Source organism: Triturus cristatus, chromosome 10 (assembly GCF_964204655.1).
Source record: "Triturus cristatus chromosome 10, aTriCri1.1, whole genome shotgun sequence".
NCBI classification, from domain to species: domain Eukaryota; kingdom Metazoa; phylum Chordata; class Amphibia; order Caudata; family Salamandridae; genus Triturus; species Triturus cristatus.
The window spans coordinates 585,809,824-585,825,273 of record NC_140593.1 but is presented as its reverse complement, the minus strand read 5'-3'; the positions used below and the strand labels follow the sequence as shown (position 1 = coordinate 585,825,273).

At 39.8% G+C, this 15,450-nt stretch overlaps 1 protein-coding gene across 2 annotated transcripts in view; it reads left to right on the top strand.

The window, feature by feature from the left end:
• Positions 1–15,450, top strand: part of RRN3 (RNA polymerase I transcription factor RRN3) — a 454,090-nt gene that overhangs the window by 54,268 nt on the left and 384,372 nt on the right. The window contains exons 3-6 of one of the 2 annotated variants that reach the window (XM_085632098.1): positions 9,878–9,934; positions 10,785–10,874; positions 10,962–11,091; positions 12,384–12,440. In XM_085632098.1, the coding sequence (XP_085488224.1) occupies positions 9,878–9,934; positions 10,785–10,874; positions 10,962–11,091; positions 12,384–12,440 (334 nt within the window). Of the gene's footprint in view, positions 1–9,843; positions 9,935–10,784; positions 10,875–10,961; positions 11,092–12,383; positions 12,441–15,450 lie in introns of both variants that reach the window. The other variant, XM_085632099.1, reaches the window with a different exon arrangement.

Genomic DNA, 15,450 nt, shown 5'->3' with positions numbered 1-15,450 from the left:
CCGTTTGCATCATTGCCACCAGCCATTCTTCCTGAGAGGGTGGAGAAGGAGACTTCCAATGACGCAAAATACAGATTTTAGCTGTAGTTAATGCAGTGTGTAGTAGACTTATTTGTGATTTAGAAAGTTTTGGAAAGTGTCGAAAATCATGTAGAAGGTTTGTGGCAGGTATAAATGGTAAAGATAATGGCATTGTGGAATGTAAAGTCTTGCCAACAAAGGACCAAAAGGATCTTGTTGCTGGGCAATCGCAAACTATATGAACTATGTCACAACCAGAGGTGGAACATCTCCAGCAATTAGTGTGTGAAAGCAATCCAGCTTTATGTAACTTAGTTGGTGACCAGTGCCATTCATGAAGGATTTTAAATATACAAAATGTAAGCCTTGCTTCACGAACGCCTTTATGTACTCCCTCCAGTATCTTGTCCCATTCAGAAGCCGTATATGAAATAGAGAAACGAGATTGCCATTTATTTTGAAGAGCATACGAGAGAGATTGTGTAAATAAAGGAGACATAAAGGTTTTATAAAGACCAGAGGTCACTCCTCTAAACTTTCCCCACAGATTTAGGTAAGATAGTATTGGGGACACCTGCAACACCTAGGGGGAGATCCCAAGTGTTTCCTCAGATTTTGTTGAAGTTGAGAGTATCTAGAGGAGTGTTGTATAGGAAGATTACATTCCTCACATAATTGGGAAAAGGATTTAAAATTTCCATCATTAAGAAGTTGATCTGGGGAGTAAATACCAGCTGCTTGCCATAAAGGCCAGGATAAAGTGCGACCATTGATACGGATAGCTGAATTGTTCCAAAGAGGAGCCTTAACATGAATACGCGCGTTTGAGCCTAGTATACGATGCCCCCTTTGCCAAGATTTGTGCATGACTGGTAAGATCGGATTCTTGGGATCAGAAGAACTAGTGCCTCCACCATATAAAAGAGAAAGATCTGAGTTCTTGGATAAAAGATGACGCTCAATGGAAACCCAAAATTGTGGATGTGTTAACAATTGATGTGTGCACTGATGGCTGGTGGTGTGTGTGCCGGTGGAAATTGTGCACTGATGGCTGGTGGTGTGTGTGCCGGTAGAAATTGTGCACTGATGGCTGGTGGTGTGTGTGCCTGGTGGAAGCGTGCACTGACGGCTGGTGGTGTGTGTGCCTTGTGAAAGCGTGCACTGACGGCTGGTGGTGTGTGCCTGGCGAAAGCGTGCACTGACGGCTGGTGGTGTGTGTGCCTTGTGAAAGCGTGCACTGATGTCTGGTGGTGTGTGCCTGGTGGAAGCGTGTACTGACGGCTAGTGGTGTTTGTGCCCGGTGAAAGCGTGCACTGACGACTGATGGTGTCTGTGCCTGGTGAAAGTGTGCACTGATGGTGTGTGTGTGGGTGTGTGTGTGGTTGTGTGTATGTGTTTTTGTATGTGTGGTTGTGTGTGTGGTTGTATGTGTGGTTGTGTGTGTGTTGTGGTTGTGTGTGTGGGCTTGTGGTTGTTTTTGTGTGGTTGTGTGTGTGTGGTTGTGTCACGGGGCAGCGAAGGGGACAGAACGAGAAAAAGGAACAGAATCACAGGGGGCAGCGAAGGGGACAGGAGAAAAAAAGGCACAGAATCACGGGGGCAGTGAAGGGGTCAGAAGGAGAAAAAGGCACAGAATCACGGGGGCATCGAAGGGGACAGAAGGAGAAAAAAGGCACAGAATCACGGGGGCAAGAAGGGGACAGAAGGAGAAACAAGGCACAGAATCACAGGGGCAGCGAGGGGGAGAGAAGGAGAAAAAAGGCCCAGAATCACAGGGGCAGCGAAGGGGACAGAAGGAGAAAAAAGGCACAGAATTACAGGGGCAAGAAGGGGACAGAAGGAGAAAAAAGGCACAGAATCGCGGGGGCAAGAAGGGGACAGAAGGAGAAAAAAGGCACAGAATCACGGGGGCAGCGAGGGGGAGAGAAGGAAAAAAAAGGCCCAGAATCACAGGGGCAGCGAAGGGGACAGAAGGAGAAAAAAGGCACAGTCACGGGGGCAGCGAAGGGGACAGGAGAAAAAAGGCACAGAGTCACAGGGCAGCGAAGGGGACAGGAGAAAAAAGGCACAGAGTCACGGGGGCAGCGAAGGGACAGGAGAAAAAAGGCACAGAATCACGGGGGCAGCGAAGGGGATAGAAGGAGAAATGAACACTTATAAGGTTCCAAAGGCGAGACATTTGGCTTTGCCAATGCTTGTTTTTAAGGCACAGTTTTACCGATGTCAGGACTCTAACCCGGCTCCCTAGTTCGAAAGTCAGCAGCTCAGGAGGTTACCCACAGCCTCTCCGCTGCTGGGCATAGGCGTCGGTGTGTTTAGCTGCAACTTTCTTAATTTATTTTTTTTTCTCTTTTGTATTAAGCTAGGAAGCAACTTTAGAAAAGCGTCATTTCCAGCTCACACCAACATAGCTCACCATGAAAGCGACTCATAAATATATTGGTCAAAAACGTTTTCGTAATAGGTTTGTCTTCAAATGGATATGCTTTATGATCTCATTGAAGTCATTTGAAAAAGTTGGCATATTGTATTATATTATCAGATATCGAAAATATATGATGAAAACTTGAAACTACTAATCGTCATTAAAAAAATGAAAAAGGATTGCAAGTTTGTTAATCCTGCTAGTGTGGACGCGGATTAAAGATGGCCGCTGTGTTTGCAAGCATCCTTCCCTCGTCGATGTTTACTCTCCCATGTGGGGATTATTCAGCTGAAGAGCGAATTCACAGTTTGCGGGTGGAAGGAAGGCAGCTGCTAGTGCCGCCCTCTGAAACAGGAGTTGTGTTCTGTGATAACTGGCCCAGACTATCAGGAAGGAGCTGGAGGCTGCAAATGCAGGGTAAGGTTCACATTCTTGTACCTTGCTCTCTCAAAAGAATCATCTAGTAAGTAGACAGATAATGATGTTCGGCTTGTTTTCGGCCAGTGAGGAAGTGAAGATAAGTTCCCCAGACAAATGACTTAAGACTGTACAGAAACGCTTTATAAGACATGCAAGACAGTTGGGGTGCTGTTTGCTGATCCCTGCTAGAATACAACGGGCGCGTAGGTGATGTGCAGTTAGTTCAGAATGTATGTACGGGTAGTCATCGCGATCACTCAAAGCGAAAGTGATTGCGATCGCGATGCGCGCAGCAGCGGGGGAGTGGCGGATATGGGGCTGAAGGCTGGCACAGGAAAGGCAGATGGCTGGGTGAGAAGGGAGGGGGGAATGCGGGGAGCAACTGTGCGCGTGCTCGCCATCGTGTGCACTGTAGCTTGTCGCCATCCCAAAAATGTGAGTAGCACTTTCTAAACCCACCTACTAAATGTCTCGCTTACGCGATAGCTCAGGCGAGACCTAAAGAAGGGGGGACAACGGGCAACCCTGTCGTGTTCCCCTCCGAATTGGAAATGCATTGGACAAAAAACCACCGAAATTAACCTGAGCTGAGGGGTTGTCATATAATAAACGCACTTTATTGATCACCCAAACCAAATCTATGCATAATAGTAAAAAGGTATTCCCACTCAATGCGGTCAAACGCTTTTTCTGCATCAAGCGAAAGGGCCAAGGTATCTTCTGAAAGATGTTTAGCAGACCACAAGGTGTGGGCCAGGGTGTGGAGATGGTTCTGAGAAGAACGCCCTGTTACAAAACCTACTTGAGTGAAATGTATTAAAGAAGGCAGTACTTTGCGGAGTCGAGACGCCAAAATGCTAGCCAAGATTTTAATATCCCAATTTAATAAAGAAATGGGACGATAGCTACCGCACAAAAGAGGGTCTTTGCCAGGTTTAGGTAGTACAGCTATAACTGCTTTATTAGAGAGAGGGCCCAATGATGATTCTTTATCAGCCTCAAGAAATGCAGCATGTAACTTATCAATCATACTATGACCTGCCCATCTATAAAATTCAGCAGGGAAGCCATCTTCCCCAGGAGCTTTATGATAAGGCAGAGCAGTAATAGCTTTAGAGATCTCATCTCTTGTGATTTCACCATCAAGCAGAGCTCTACCATCATCAGAAAGACGCGGAAGACTCCCCTTTTCTAAAAAAGAGGACATCTTACCTAGGTCTATTTGACTACATGGAGTATATAAGGATTGATAAAAGGAGGCAAATTCATTAACTATCTCTTGGGGCCTTGTAAGTATGTCACCTTGAGTCGATCGAATAGCTGGAATAGCCATTGCTGCTTCCCTTTGATGTAATTGTGCAGCTAATAACCTCCCGGCCTTCTCCCCTTGCTCGTAATGTCTTCCTTTTATTCTTTGTAAAACAAATTCAGCTTTGGATGTAAAGAGACTATTAGGAGACATACGTGCTTGCTCCAATAACTTGCGATTATGTAAGGTAGGGTCCGACGTATATAAACGGGAATAGAGTTGAATATCTCGTTCTAATTCTGTCTCCTTTGCAATATTATTCTTATTGGCAAGTGCTGCATCGCACATTAGTTGCCCTCTAATAGTGGCTTTAGCCGCTGCCCAAACAGTTCTGCTGGAAGTGACAGAACCCTGGTTGATAGAGAGATAGTCCTGTAGATGGGATTGTAACTGAAGTTTACCTTTGGGCGTCCTGTGTCTTTGAATGCTCATACGCCATGGTTTACGCCCTAGCTGGGATAGACCTATATCTAAAGATAAAAGGACAGGAGAATGATCAGACAAGGCTGCTTCTAGGATACATGATTCCGTGACTAATTGAACCGCTTTGTGCGATATCATAAAATAGTCTAAGCGGGAAAATATACCATGTGAGGATGAGAAGAACGTATATTCTTTGTCTTGTGGATGACTAAGACGCCAATGATCAACCAAACCGTTATCTGAAAATGTCATTTAATACCGCTCTATCCGCTGCATTGGCCTTATCAAACAAACCAGTTTTATCTAAAATAGGATCTTGTACCAAATTCCAATCCCCACCAATGAGGTATTGCGAGGCATCAATCTCTGTGAGGAGGCGATTCAATTGAAGGAAAAAAGACTTTTTAGTGCGACTCGGAGCATAAATAGCCCCAAGACAAATGTAAGAATTCCCGATACGTAATTTGGCAAATACATATCGACCATCAGGATCTGACCAAGTCTTGGAGATCGTGACTGGAAGTGATCTGCGGATATGAATTGCAACTCCACATTTGCGGACAGGATTAGTATCTGTGGGGTCATTTTTGTGAATGCTGCTGTGAATGACCTTCCCCACCCAATCTCTGCAAAGTTTGTCAGATTCAATCTCATCGAGGTGCGTTTCTTGTAATAAAGCTATGTCTACATGTTTGGACTGTAAATAAGAAAGTACCTTCTTCCGTTTAATGTAATGAGTGAGGCCATGGACATTCCAAGTAATGGTAGATAAAGTATGAATATTAGCCATGATGGGATACAATCAAAAGGGATTGGGAATCAATGTATTAGTCAAAAATGGGAAAAATAAGAGGTAGGAATACAATGGGAGGGAATAGGGCTGTATGGGAAGGGAGAGTACTCTGGTTGATAAGAAATAGAAAAGTGTAAGAAAATAAGAGTTTTACAGGTTCAGAAAGTTTAGTATATGAAAAAGAAAAGAAAAGAAAAAGACTTACGGAGGACAAACGTGATAAAGAAGCAAATAAAGAATATAATAAAGTATTCTATAGAACAATAGAGAAAGATATATATATATAATGTAAAAGAAGGTTCTTATTGATATATATTGGAGGGATCAAAATGTTCTATGTAATCAGTATATTTCTGGCTGTTAAAATATAAAAGAGAATAAAAAAAATTGATATAGATTCGTTACCTACAGCTTTTAACCGCGGGTCTGGGCTCACTGGAGCAGCACTACGAGTACAGACACCTTAAGGAGGGTAGACAATTAAAATGAATATCAGCCAGGACAATAAATTAGAAAAGCTGTAAAGAGAGTGAAAACTCCTGTGACCCAAATACATATAATAGTATGCGTTAGGAGGATACGCACATTTCATTAAGAAACATAGATAAGCATTAAACGGGTCTAAAAGCAATAAATGAATGAGAATGAATACCAGAAGTTAAAGTAAACTATTAAAATTATCATTCATAAATAAAATTTTCATAATATTTACATAATAAACAACATTTGATAACTTAAATTTATAAATAACTATAAGAAAAAACATTGGTATTATTTAAGAAAGAATATCAGCAGTATAAAGATGGATAAAGAGCCTGTTCTTAAAAAGTGAGATAGTGATACATTAAAAGCACATATCATAGCGTATAACATATGACCAATGTGAAATAAAATTATAAATGCTGTTTAGAATAAAATTCTTTTGATAAAGGGACTGAAATAAGATACATATTAAAATACATAGTAAGTATATCCTTAAGGAAAAACACTCCGTAATATATTATATATTCATCTATAATAAATGTAAGTAGAACTTATTCATCTTTCTAGCTGAAGAGTAAGATGTAAGTAAACACAAGGAGTAAGCATTAACTGAACTTAAAAAGTCAGATAAGTTGATAAAACGATATTAACTAAGACCGTAATTATGAGGATAATAAATAGGGACTCAACTCATTCTCCATCTGGAGCAGATTTTAAGGGAGATCTGGACTTCTCTCTACGTTGATCTTGTGTGGTAGTAATTACAGACTGCAAGGCGGACGCTTGATCCTCGTGTGTATGAAAAGGTCGCTCTGTTTCTCTACCTCGAGGACGCACATCCCCAAGGTTGTGACGCCTTTTATCTGTCGACTGTTGAGGTTGTGTAGAGCTTTGACCAGACTGCTCGTGAGAAATATGCTGTACATCCATGTCCTGAACTGTTAAACTGTCTAGAAAATGCTGTAAGTCTTCAGGGTTGTAAAAGTCTTGTGATTCACCATTTTTAGTAAGGCGGAAGCGAGCTGGGTCAAGCAGGCCATACTTGATATCCAACTTCCGTAGTTGTGGTCGCATAGCTAAGAATAGTTTCCTTCTTTCATTGGTTTCTCTCGAGAAGTCAGCTGCCATATGTATTTGATGACCATCATAGATGTAAGATCTTTGCGTGCGAGCTGATATTAGTATCTGTCTGACTTGCTCCTGTCTCAGAAAACAAGCAATTAGAGGCCGTGGTCGAGAATCCAGGTTTGGTCGTGGAGGACCAATACGATGAGCACGTTGGATTTCCAATGATGGGTCAAAAGTACTACCAAGTAATTTGGGAAGAATTTTACATAGAAATAACCGAGCATTTTGGCCTTCAAGTTTCTCCGGAAATCCAAAGAAGCGAACACTGTCTCTTCTATTGCGATCTTCCAAGTCAACAAGCTTACTGCGAAGAAGTAGAAGATCCTGGTCCCTGTTTTGAACTGAGTCAAGCCTGTTTTCCACTACAGTTGATCGCCGATCCAGCCCATCAGTTTTTTGATGAAATTGCGCAATATCCGCTCTAATGGATTTGGTTTCTGTCGTGAGGGAGGAAATGTTATTATCCATTTCTGTCAGACGGCAACTAATAGTTGAAATTTCCTGCAAAATACGATTCATAGTTGCTGCTGACTCAGTGGTTGAGTTGACCAAAGATGAAGTAGGTGGTGATGGGGGTGAACCTTTAGTAGGCATAGTGCACAGTTGCTTATGTGTGTCTACAGGAGGAGCAAAAACCAAAGGAAATGATGGACGGAGCGTTGAACATTGCAAGCACTCACCCCCAGTCAACTGATCTGGGTTTAATCCATCACCGTTCTTTAGCCCACTCTGCCACCCCAGTTCAGACATGGCCATGTGCAAATCAGTCTGACCCTGTGCCTCATGGGAACAGTCCAGCCCGAACTGCCAAGCCATGTCTTCCCTGGACCGGAAACAAGCTTCCTAGGACCGGTTTCTGGCATTTCAGCCGTCTTCAGCCAGGCTTGCTTGAAACCAGTGGCAAAGTGAGCAAGGGACTCACGTCTGAGCATACCCTGCCAACTTATGGCGAACAAAGCAAAAACCAAAGGAAATGATGGACGGAGTGTTGAACATTGCAAGCACTCGCCCCCAGTCAACTGATCTGGGTTTAATCCATCACCGTTCTTTAGCCCACTCTGCCACCCCAGTTCAGACATGGCCATATGCAAATCAGTCTGACCCTGTGCCTCATGGGAACAGTCCAGCCCGAACTGCCAAGCCATGTCTTCCCTGGACCGGAAACAAGCTTCCTAGGACCGGTTTAGAATTTTTGCTGTAATTTTTTTGATTAGACATCTGTAAAATGTGTCCGCAGAGTGTTGAAAAAACCAGACACAAATGAAGCGATTAGCAATCCGATGCAAACAATTAGAGCACGTAGGGGTTAATATGAGGGTGAAAGAGTTAACTTATCACACTTAATCCTGTAGGCTCACGTAAATAAATATTTTAGTCTCTTACCGATAATAATGACAAAAATAATCAGTCACAAATGACAATGTATGGCATCCTATGACATAAAATATTTAGTGTTTGTCACTGAAAAACGTCAGCATAAGAAACTAGTAAGATACAAATTATAAGAAAAAAAGGAGCTCAATCTTCTACTGCATTGTGTATAAAATCATTAGACCTTCGTGACATGCAATATAAAGCTGACCGTGTGTTCAGATCATTGAGCAAAAAAACGCATAATATGCCATAGAAATTCCTCATAAATAATACTTCATAGGCGGAAAGATATTTCCACTGGACAGTGAGGTGGTATTAAGTGAAGATATTGCGCATTACCAACATGAAAGGGCGCTTTGAAATGAAGAGTAACAGTCTATCTGAAAGCATGTTGGAAATGAATATGTCACAGGAGAGAAAAAAGTATTAATTGACCTGTGAACTCCATTCTTGAATTTCACTCTCTGCAGGTGTTGGCAGACGAAGGTTGGAGAATATAAAAAAAAGAAAAAACAGTGAAGAACTTTAACATTTCACACATTAATCTAAGCGCAAAAGGTTGTGTGTGAAGTTTCAATAGAACAGCTGAGTTCCGATACTTCAGAAGTATTTGGTGAAAGAATAATTGTTCCAGTCAGAGATAACCTTGAAAAGGGTCATGTCATTGCAGGAATTAATCACTGAAGCAGAAGGCAAAGATACTTCTTACCGGCTTAGAAATATTGAAGCACTGAAGGAAGAGATCCTTAGAGAGCCTTTTTCCGCTATGCCCGGTAATAAAACCCTCTCAGGAATGCAGCCAGAGAGGATCTCCGGTTACGCAAGAGCCGAGGCTTCTGAGGCCTAGGACGTGCTTGCCGGAACAGAAAATATTTCTGTCAGAATTAACCCTAAAAAGGGTTGTTTGACTCTGAAATTCAGCCACAAATAAAAGCGCTGCTGTAGGAAGGCATAGCTGTCACAGGGGTGATCCTAGCTGAGGTGTAAAGTGTGCTGCCTCCGTCAAGGGTCCGTCTTGCAGTGGAGCCTCACATTCAGGCGGCCATCTTCCTTCGTGGCCAGACCACACCCCGGTAATATCATCTTGAAACAAACTGCATAGGTTTGTGATGCTTTGCGTCGACTTGCGATGCATTGTGGCCTGTCGATTGGAGATGCGCTTCCCAAAAGTAGTTTTTTTCATTAAAATGTTTTTTTTTTTTAATGATTGCTTACATTCTAATTTTATAGTTTATGTAAATATTTTAAATGATAAAAACCATGTATATTAGTTTTTTTATTGTTAAAAAAAAGTTGCATTGTAAAGGTTTGGGTGGTAACAGTACGCGTTGAAATGGTTCGTATATTTCAATGTATGTTCGTAGTAAAGACGTGTGGTAAAGAACTGTGTGGTAATAGTATATTTGTGGTAAAGGCATGCGTTGGAATGTCATACAACTAGATATTATTTACTAACATGCCTTGCAGATCTCTTAACAGCCATGCGTTCTTTCTATTGAAGGGTGATACAGCGGATTATGAACTTTTAAAGCATCAGTTGACTGATCCAGATATAAAGGTAAATAAAAGGCTAACATGAATATTTGTTTCTTCATCAGACTCTATGCCAGTACAGCCACATGTAAATTGCCCAGAATACCATTGGTGTAATTAAAATATGTCAAACATTTCTTAGAAATTAAGGGGAGCTATTGAAAGGTAACTTAAGAAAATGTCTCAAAACAAGCAGTCTAATTTAGAAATAATTTAGATTGAATTACAGGATATAAAAAGCTTGACAAAGCAAACATTCTGCCTGGCAGCCTCAGAAGTGCCCCCCTCATCTACACACAGAAGGATTTGGAATGTATTGACCTTTCCTCATTGCATTGTAGGGTACATTAATAACCAAGACCCAATTCCATTGGGTTCTTTAGATCATATTGGCCTCACTTAGATCTGCATCCAAGGGAACTCTCTGCTTCATAGAAGTAATTTCTGTAATTCTCTTTGCTGTTGCAGAGTCTGTTTCACTTCTTGGTTTCCAATACATTGTGATTTTTGTTAACCCTTAACTTGGTGATGGACTACTCAAAATCAGACATGAATGTCATTAGCAGTCTACATAAAGCTGTCCATTATGAGGTACCCCTCACATTTATTTTCAGCCAAATACTTCATTAATCACCTCTTTGGTATTCTAAGAGAGACCGAAAACTGGACTGTCTTGTCCATGTAATTTTTCAATTTCCGCTTTGTGGTGTGAGAGGGCGATACGTTGAAGCAGATCCCTTCCTTATGAAACACACTGTCTGAGTTGCCAGTAACCTATTATTAAACATTACAGTGCTAACTAAAAAAAACTGCAAACAATTCTGTAGATCATGAGTTATTGCTGAAATAATTGGATTTTCTCACTTGTGGTACAGGATGCCCAAATTTTGAGCTGGCTGCAAGAATTCCGGGGTTCAGTGATGCTGTTGACAAAAGACTTTGAACAACTGATCACCATTGTATTGGTACGTGTTGCTTCACTGTGTTCTGTTAAAGGTAGTTCGGCTAGGGGCACAAGTAACCAACTCCTTAAAACATCTTTTATGTTGTAGAAGTTGCGGTGGCTCAATCGAAGCAAAGAAATTGTAGAAGAGTATCTGGCTTTCCTGGGGAATCTGGTGTCTGCACAGACTGTCTATCTCCGAGCCTGTCTATCCATGATTGCCTCAAATTTCATACCTCGTGAGTTGTACCCTTTTCTGTGTTCATTCACTTATTAAATAGGAGCCTATGTGTCATTTTTTTTATGATGGATTTAGTAAATAGAATGCATTTATGACTTGCATTACAGGCATTTATTAAACCAGCACAATTTCAGATGGCCCGCTTGATGACTGGCAATGTATATGTGTATATATAGCGTGGATTTAATAATCATATTACGTGGATTTAATTTTAAGGTTAAAGTACTTTTGTATAAAATGTTTCATAAACTAATATTAACTCATTTTTTAAAATCGTTTTTTGTGATAAAATGACTGAGAGCACAACATTGAACCTCACATGAGCATGGTAGAACATTTGTGATGCAGCCAACCCCTACAATTGTTCAAATCTCAGAGATAAACTATAAAGTGCTTCTATGACTAGTGTGACAGACAGTAATTGTGATGAGGTATGCCAGTGTTGTAAAGAACCCCATCATATTTTAAGTTATATTTTCACTTACCAGTCTTTTAGAGAAATACATAACCTTAAAATAATTCGAGTGAAACAATGGAATTAGCTGGAACGGCTGAGTATTTGCTTTTATAAGGATTTTTCTAACACCCTGTTCGACTGACAAAGGTTTTTTTCAATAAAGAGTTTGGAAACAGATAGCAGTAACATGATGGCCGTGATTAGTGTCCTGAGATATGCAGCCGGGCTTTCAGTTTGACTTGTGGATTTGTGTGTCAAGTCGATATCTAGGCTGTGTAACTACTGCTGCTAGATCCCCTAAAGTGTTTTCAATGCTCACATTGTGTAGATTATTTAGTAATAAAGATAGATCTACCTGCTGCCCTGCTCGCCTTCCTCATTCGGAGGACCTATTACCTGGACCCCCACCGCGCTCTGGAAGGCATGACTCTGTACCACAAACTGGTTGTCTTATCCACCTGCTCGGTGTCTGACTTGCCACCTGACCCTCATGCTGGGCAGGATATCCTACCCTCTCTGCAGTAGGACCTGCCAGCTGAACACACTGCCGGCACGCCCACGCATTGCTGTCAGTGTAACTTTGTCTGTGTCACTGGGTGTGCCTTAATGTTATTCAGTTGTTTGTATGTCAAAACATTTGTTTAAATCTACAATTGGCAGTTGAAGAAACCAGTGGAAAGTTGCAAGGAACGAATGCAGGTTTGTAAGTAATTTATCGAAACTGATTTAAACATAACTGTAGTGGAACACCCTGCATATTCTATTAAACTCTAAAATAGTGGGAAGTGTAGTATCCAGCTTTTGAGTTACCTTTCCCATTATTCGTCCAACAGCTCGAATATTAATTCAAGATGGCAATGTAAATATTTCGGACTCCGAAGATGAGGACAGTGAGTATACGTTCAGTCTTCATTTGTTTTTTTAATTTTACTTCATTGAAATGTTTCTGTTCTACCTAGTTCTCCTCTGTTAGAAATATTTTATTGTTTTTGAGAGAGGATATGTTATTGTAGGCCATGCTGCTGCTCCATCATTACATCTGTATGTTGTTTTATTTCAAAATCTTCTGAGTTTCATAAATGCATGAACAATAAAACAGACAAAACATATTAGCAAAAATGTTGTAAACAGCCATAACACTGATGATCATTTAAAATCATGTTATAGAAAAGGCAGTGGATATAGTAACAAACCTAAAAATAAATATAAATTATGAAAACATATGTAAGACTACTTATGTAATACTGGTTAACAATATTGAAAATGTATATTTATAGTTGGCAAGTGGAAATATGGTCATCCAATCCATGTTTTCCATATTAGAGATTTGATTGGAGAGGAATTTTAGTTTTGTTAAGACCATTCAATCCCTTTCCTGTGATATAAAATCCAATCCCACCAAGCCTGTACGGATAAAAGGTTTTGCAGATTGTCTGCTCAAATTAATGTATTTGATCGCACTTGAAATGAAAAGATCAAGATTTGTTTATGACGATGTCAAAGGTTAGATGAGTACCAATTCCAGAAATTGTATCCCAAACACTGGACCAAAATTGAACTATAATTGGATAATCAAAAAGCATATGTTTCACAGTACCAGGTTCCAAATTACAGTGCCAGTTATCTCGTTTCACACAGATTTGCATAATTCAATTTGACAGGAGACCAATAACCATTGTTTGTTATAAATGAGTTATTTTGACAAATATGACGGTAATCCACGAAAAATATTGCAGAGTCAGATTTTTTTCATTTGCAGTGGGGCGTGGTTGGTATGGAGAATGGGATTCCAAAACTCACATAATTTGTAATGTTGGGAAGTATTACCTTTTTATATATTTTATAAGTAACATGGCCAGAAAATCTATGAAAATTAAAGAAGAGCTCCATATCAGACCATTGAGAATGAGGCATTGAGCAGTTATAGGCATTAAGGACTGCATTGCATAATATCACCTATTGACGGTAAGCAGAGGAAGTGATGTGAAATTTGGTTTGTATATCCTAGAAGGACAGCACATATTGCTGCGACAAATATCAGAAATGTAAAATATCCCAGCATCAAACCATGTGGTCCAGCAAGAGACCGATGTATTAAGTTTAATCTCAAAATTATACCATAATTATACTTTCTAGAATAGACAATCTTATTATGAAATATTGCATCACCATTAGGTAGTGCAAGTTTTGTTCCTTTGAAGATTGAAGTTTGAGATCCTAATCTACAAAGGGCCACGGTAAGAATTGCAGGAAGAGAAGGAGCAGCAATATTCCTCTCACTTAGAACCCATTTGGGTGTTCGGGTAGGAGCTCAATTTGTAAGGCAATGAACACTTTGCAGTTAAAGAGAAATTTCTGGAAATCAGGAATATCAAGACCTCCAATTTTGATTATTCTAACATTTTATATTTAATACTGTTGTTCCAGATGAATTTATTGCGAATTGTATTGCGGGTTTCATAGAAAAGTATGGGAAATGACACAGGCAACAATGATAGTATGTATACTATTTGTGGAGCAGTTTCCATTATAATCTATTCACGTTCCCCCACCAAGATCATTTCAATGATGATAATTTGTCCAAATATTCTTAAAGTGGAATATTGCCTTTTTGCTTTTATGCCCTTGATTGAATTATTTTAATAGTAAATTCCTAAATACTTAAGAGTAGATGAATTCCAGATAATGGAAAAATCTAAAAAAAAATTAGATTTCATAAATATTCAAAGTGTATTCGGATATTGAAGCATATCCTTAATAATTCCCAGTATAATTGATATGGTGTTTATTGGCTCACTTGCATAGAGTAGGATGTGATCTGCAGAAGTCTAAACAGTTATTAATAGTAATCCCTGTATTGTCTTGTGAGGTACAGAGAAGACACAATAAAGGTTCAATGGCCAATAAAAATCATAGGTGAGATAAATGGCATCCTCTTCTTGTTCCTCTAAATCAAGCAAAAGATGTAGTTTTAATATCAACAACGTATATAGTTTCCCTGAGAGAAGAATACAATGCCTTAATCATTGAAAGAAAAGTTGTGCCAAAACAAAATGCTTCCATAGTTTTGAAAAAGAATTTCCAGCTTACTTTGTCAAATGCTTTTTCAGCTTCTAAAGCTAAAAGACCGATAGGATGGTTAATTTCAGGTAGGGAAGCGATAGTGTGACAAAGTCTAGTATTGTGTGCTGATAATCTTCCCTTCATAAAGCCAGATTGGTCAGGTTAGACCATATGATGTAATACCAGAGACAGTCTGAGTGCGAGGTACAGTCTTGATTAATGAGTGAAATGGAGAGATTGTTTGGAGGTAATGTATAGTCTTTGTCTGGTTTGGGGAGAAAACCATGATCGTGGCATCTTTAAAAACTTTTTAAACAATGGCATTGGAAGCAAAGCTAGTTGAGGAGTGAAAGCTTTGCAGAATTCTGTTGGAATACCATCAAGTCGAGGTGAACATTTAGAATTTGAGGACTTGATTGCAGAGTATACCTCTTCTATGGTTAAAGGGGCATCAAGAGTAGTTCTATGCGTGTGGGATAATGTTAGTAAATTACAATGAGATAGGAATTGAACAGTTGTAGTATTGAGAGCATTATGAGGTTTACTATAGAGATTTGAATCGAACTTTTGGAATTCTTGAGCTATTTCTGGGTTAGATAAGTAGATAGTAGTTGACTATTGGAGGTACGAATGCCAGGAATCTGGGTCTTATCTCTTTTAATTTGTAAATAGCAAAAATGCGACCAGCTTTATTAGCAATAAACTTGAAATTAACTTTCTGTTTACAAATATAAAGATTTTCTCTTTTACTTTGCAGGGGATTGTACTTTTAGCGAAGAGTTTGTAGTTTTTGTTTAAATTGTATATCTGAGCAATTTGTTCAAATGATGATAATAT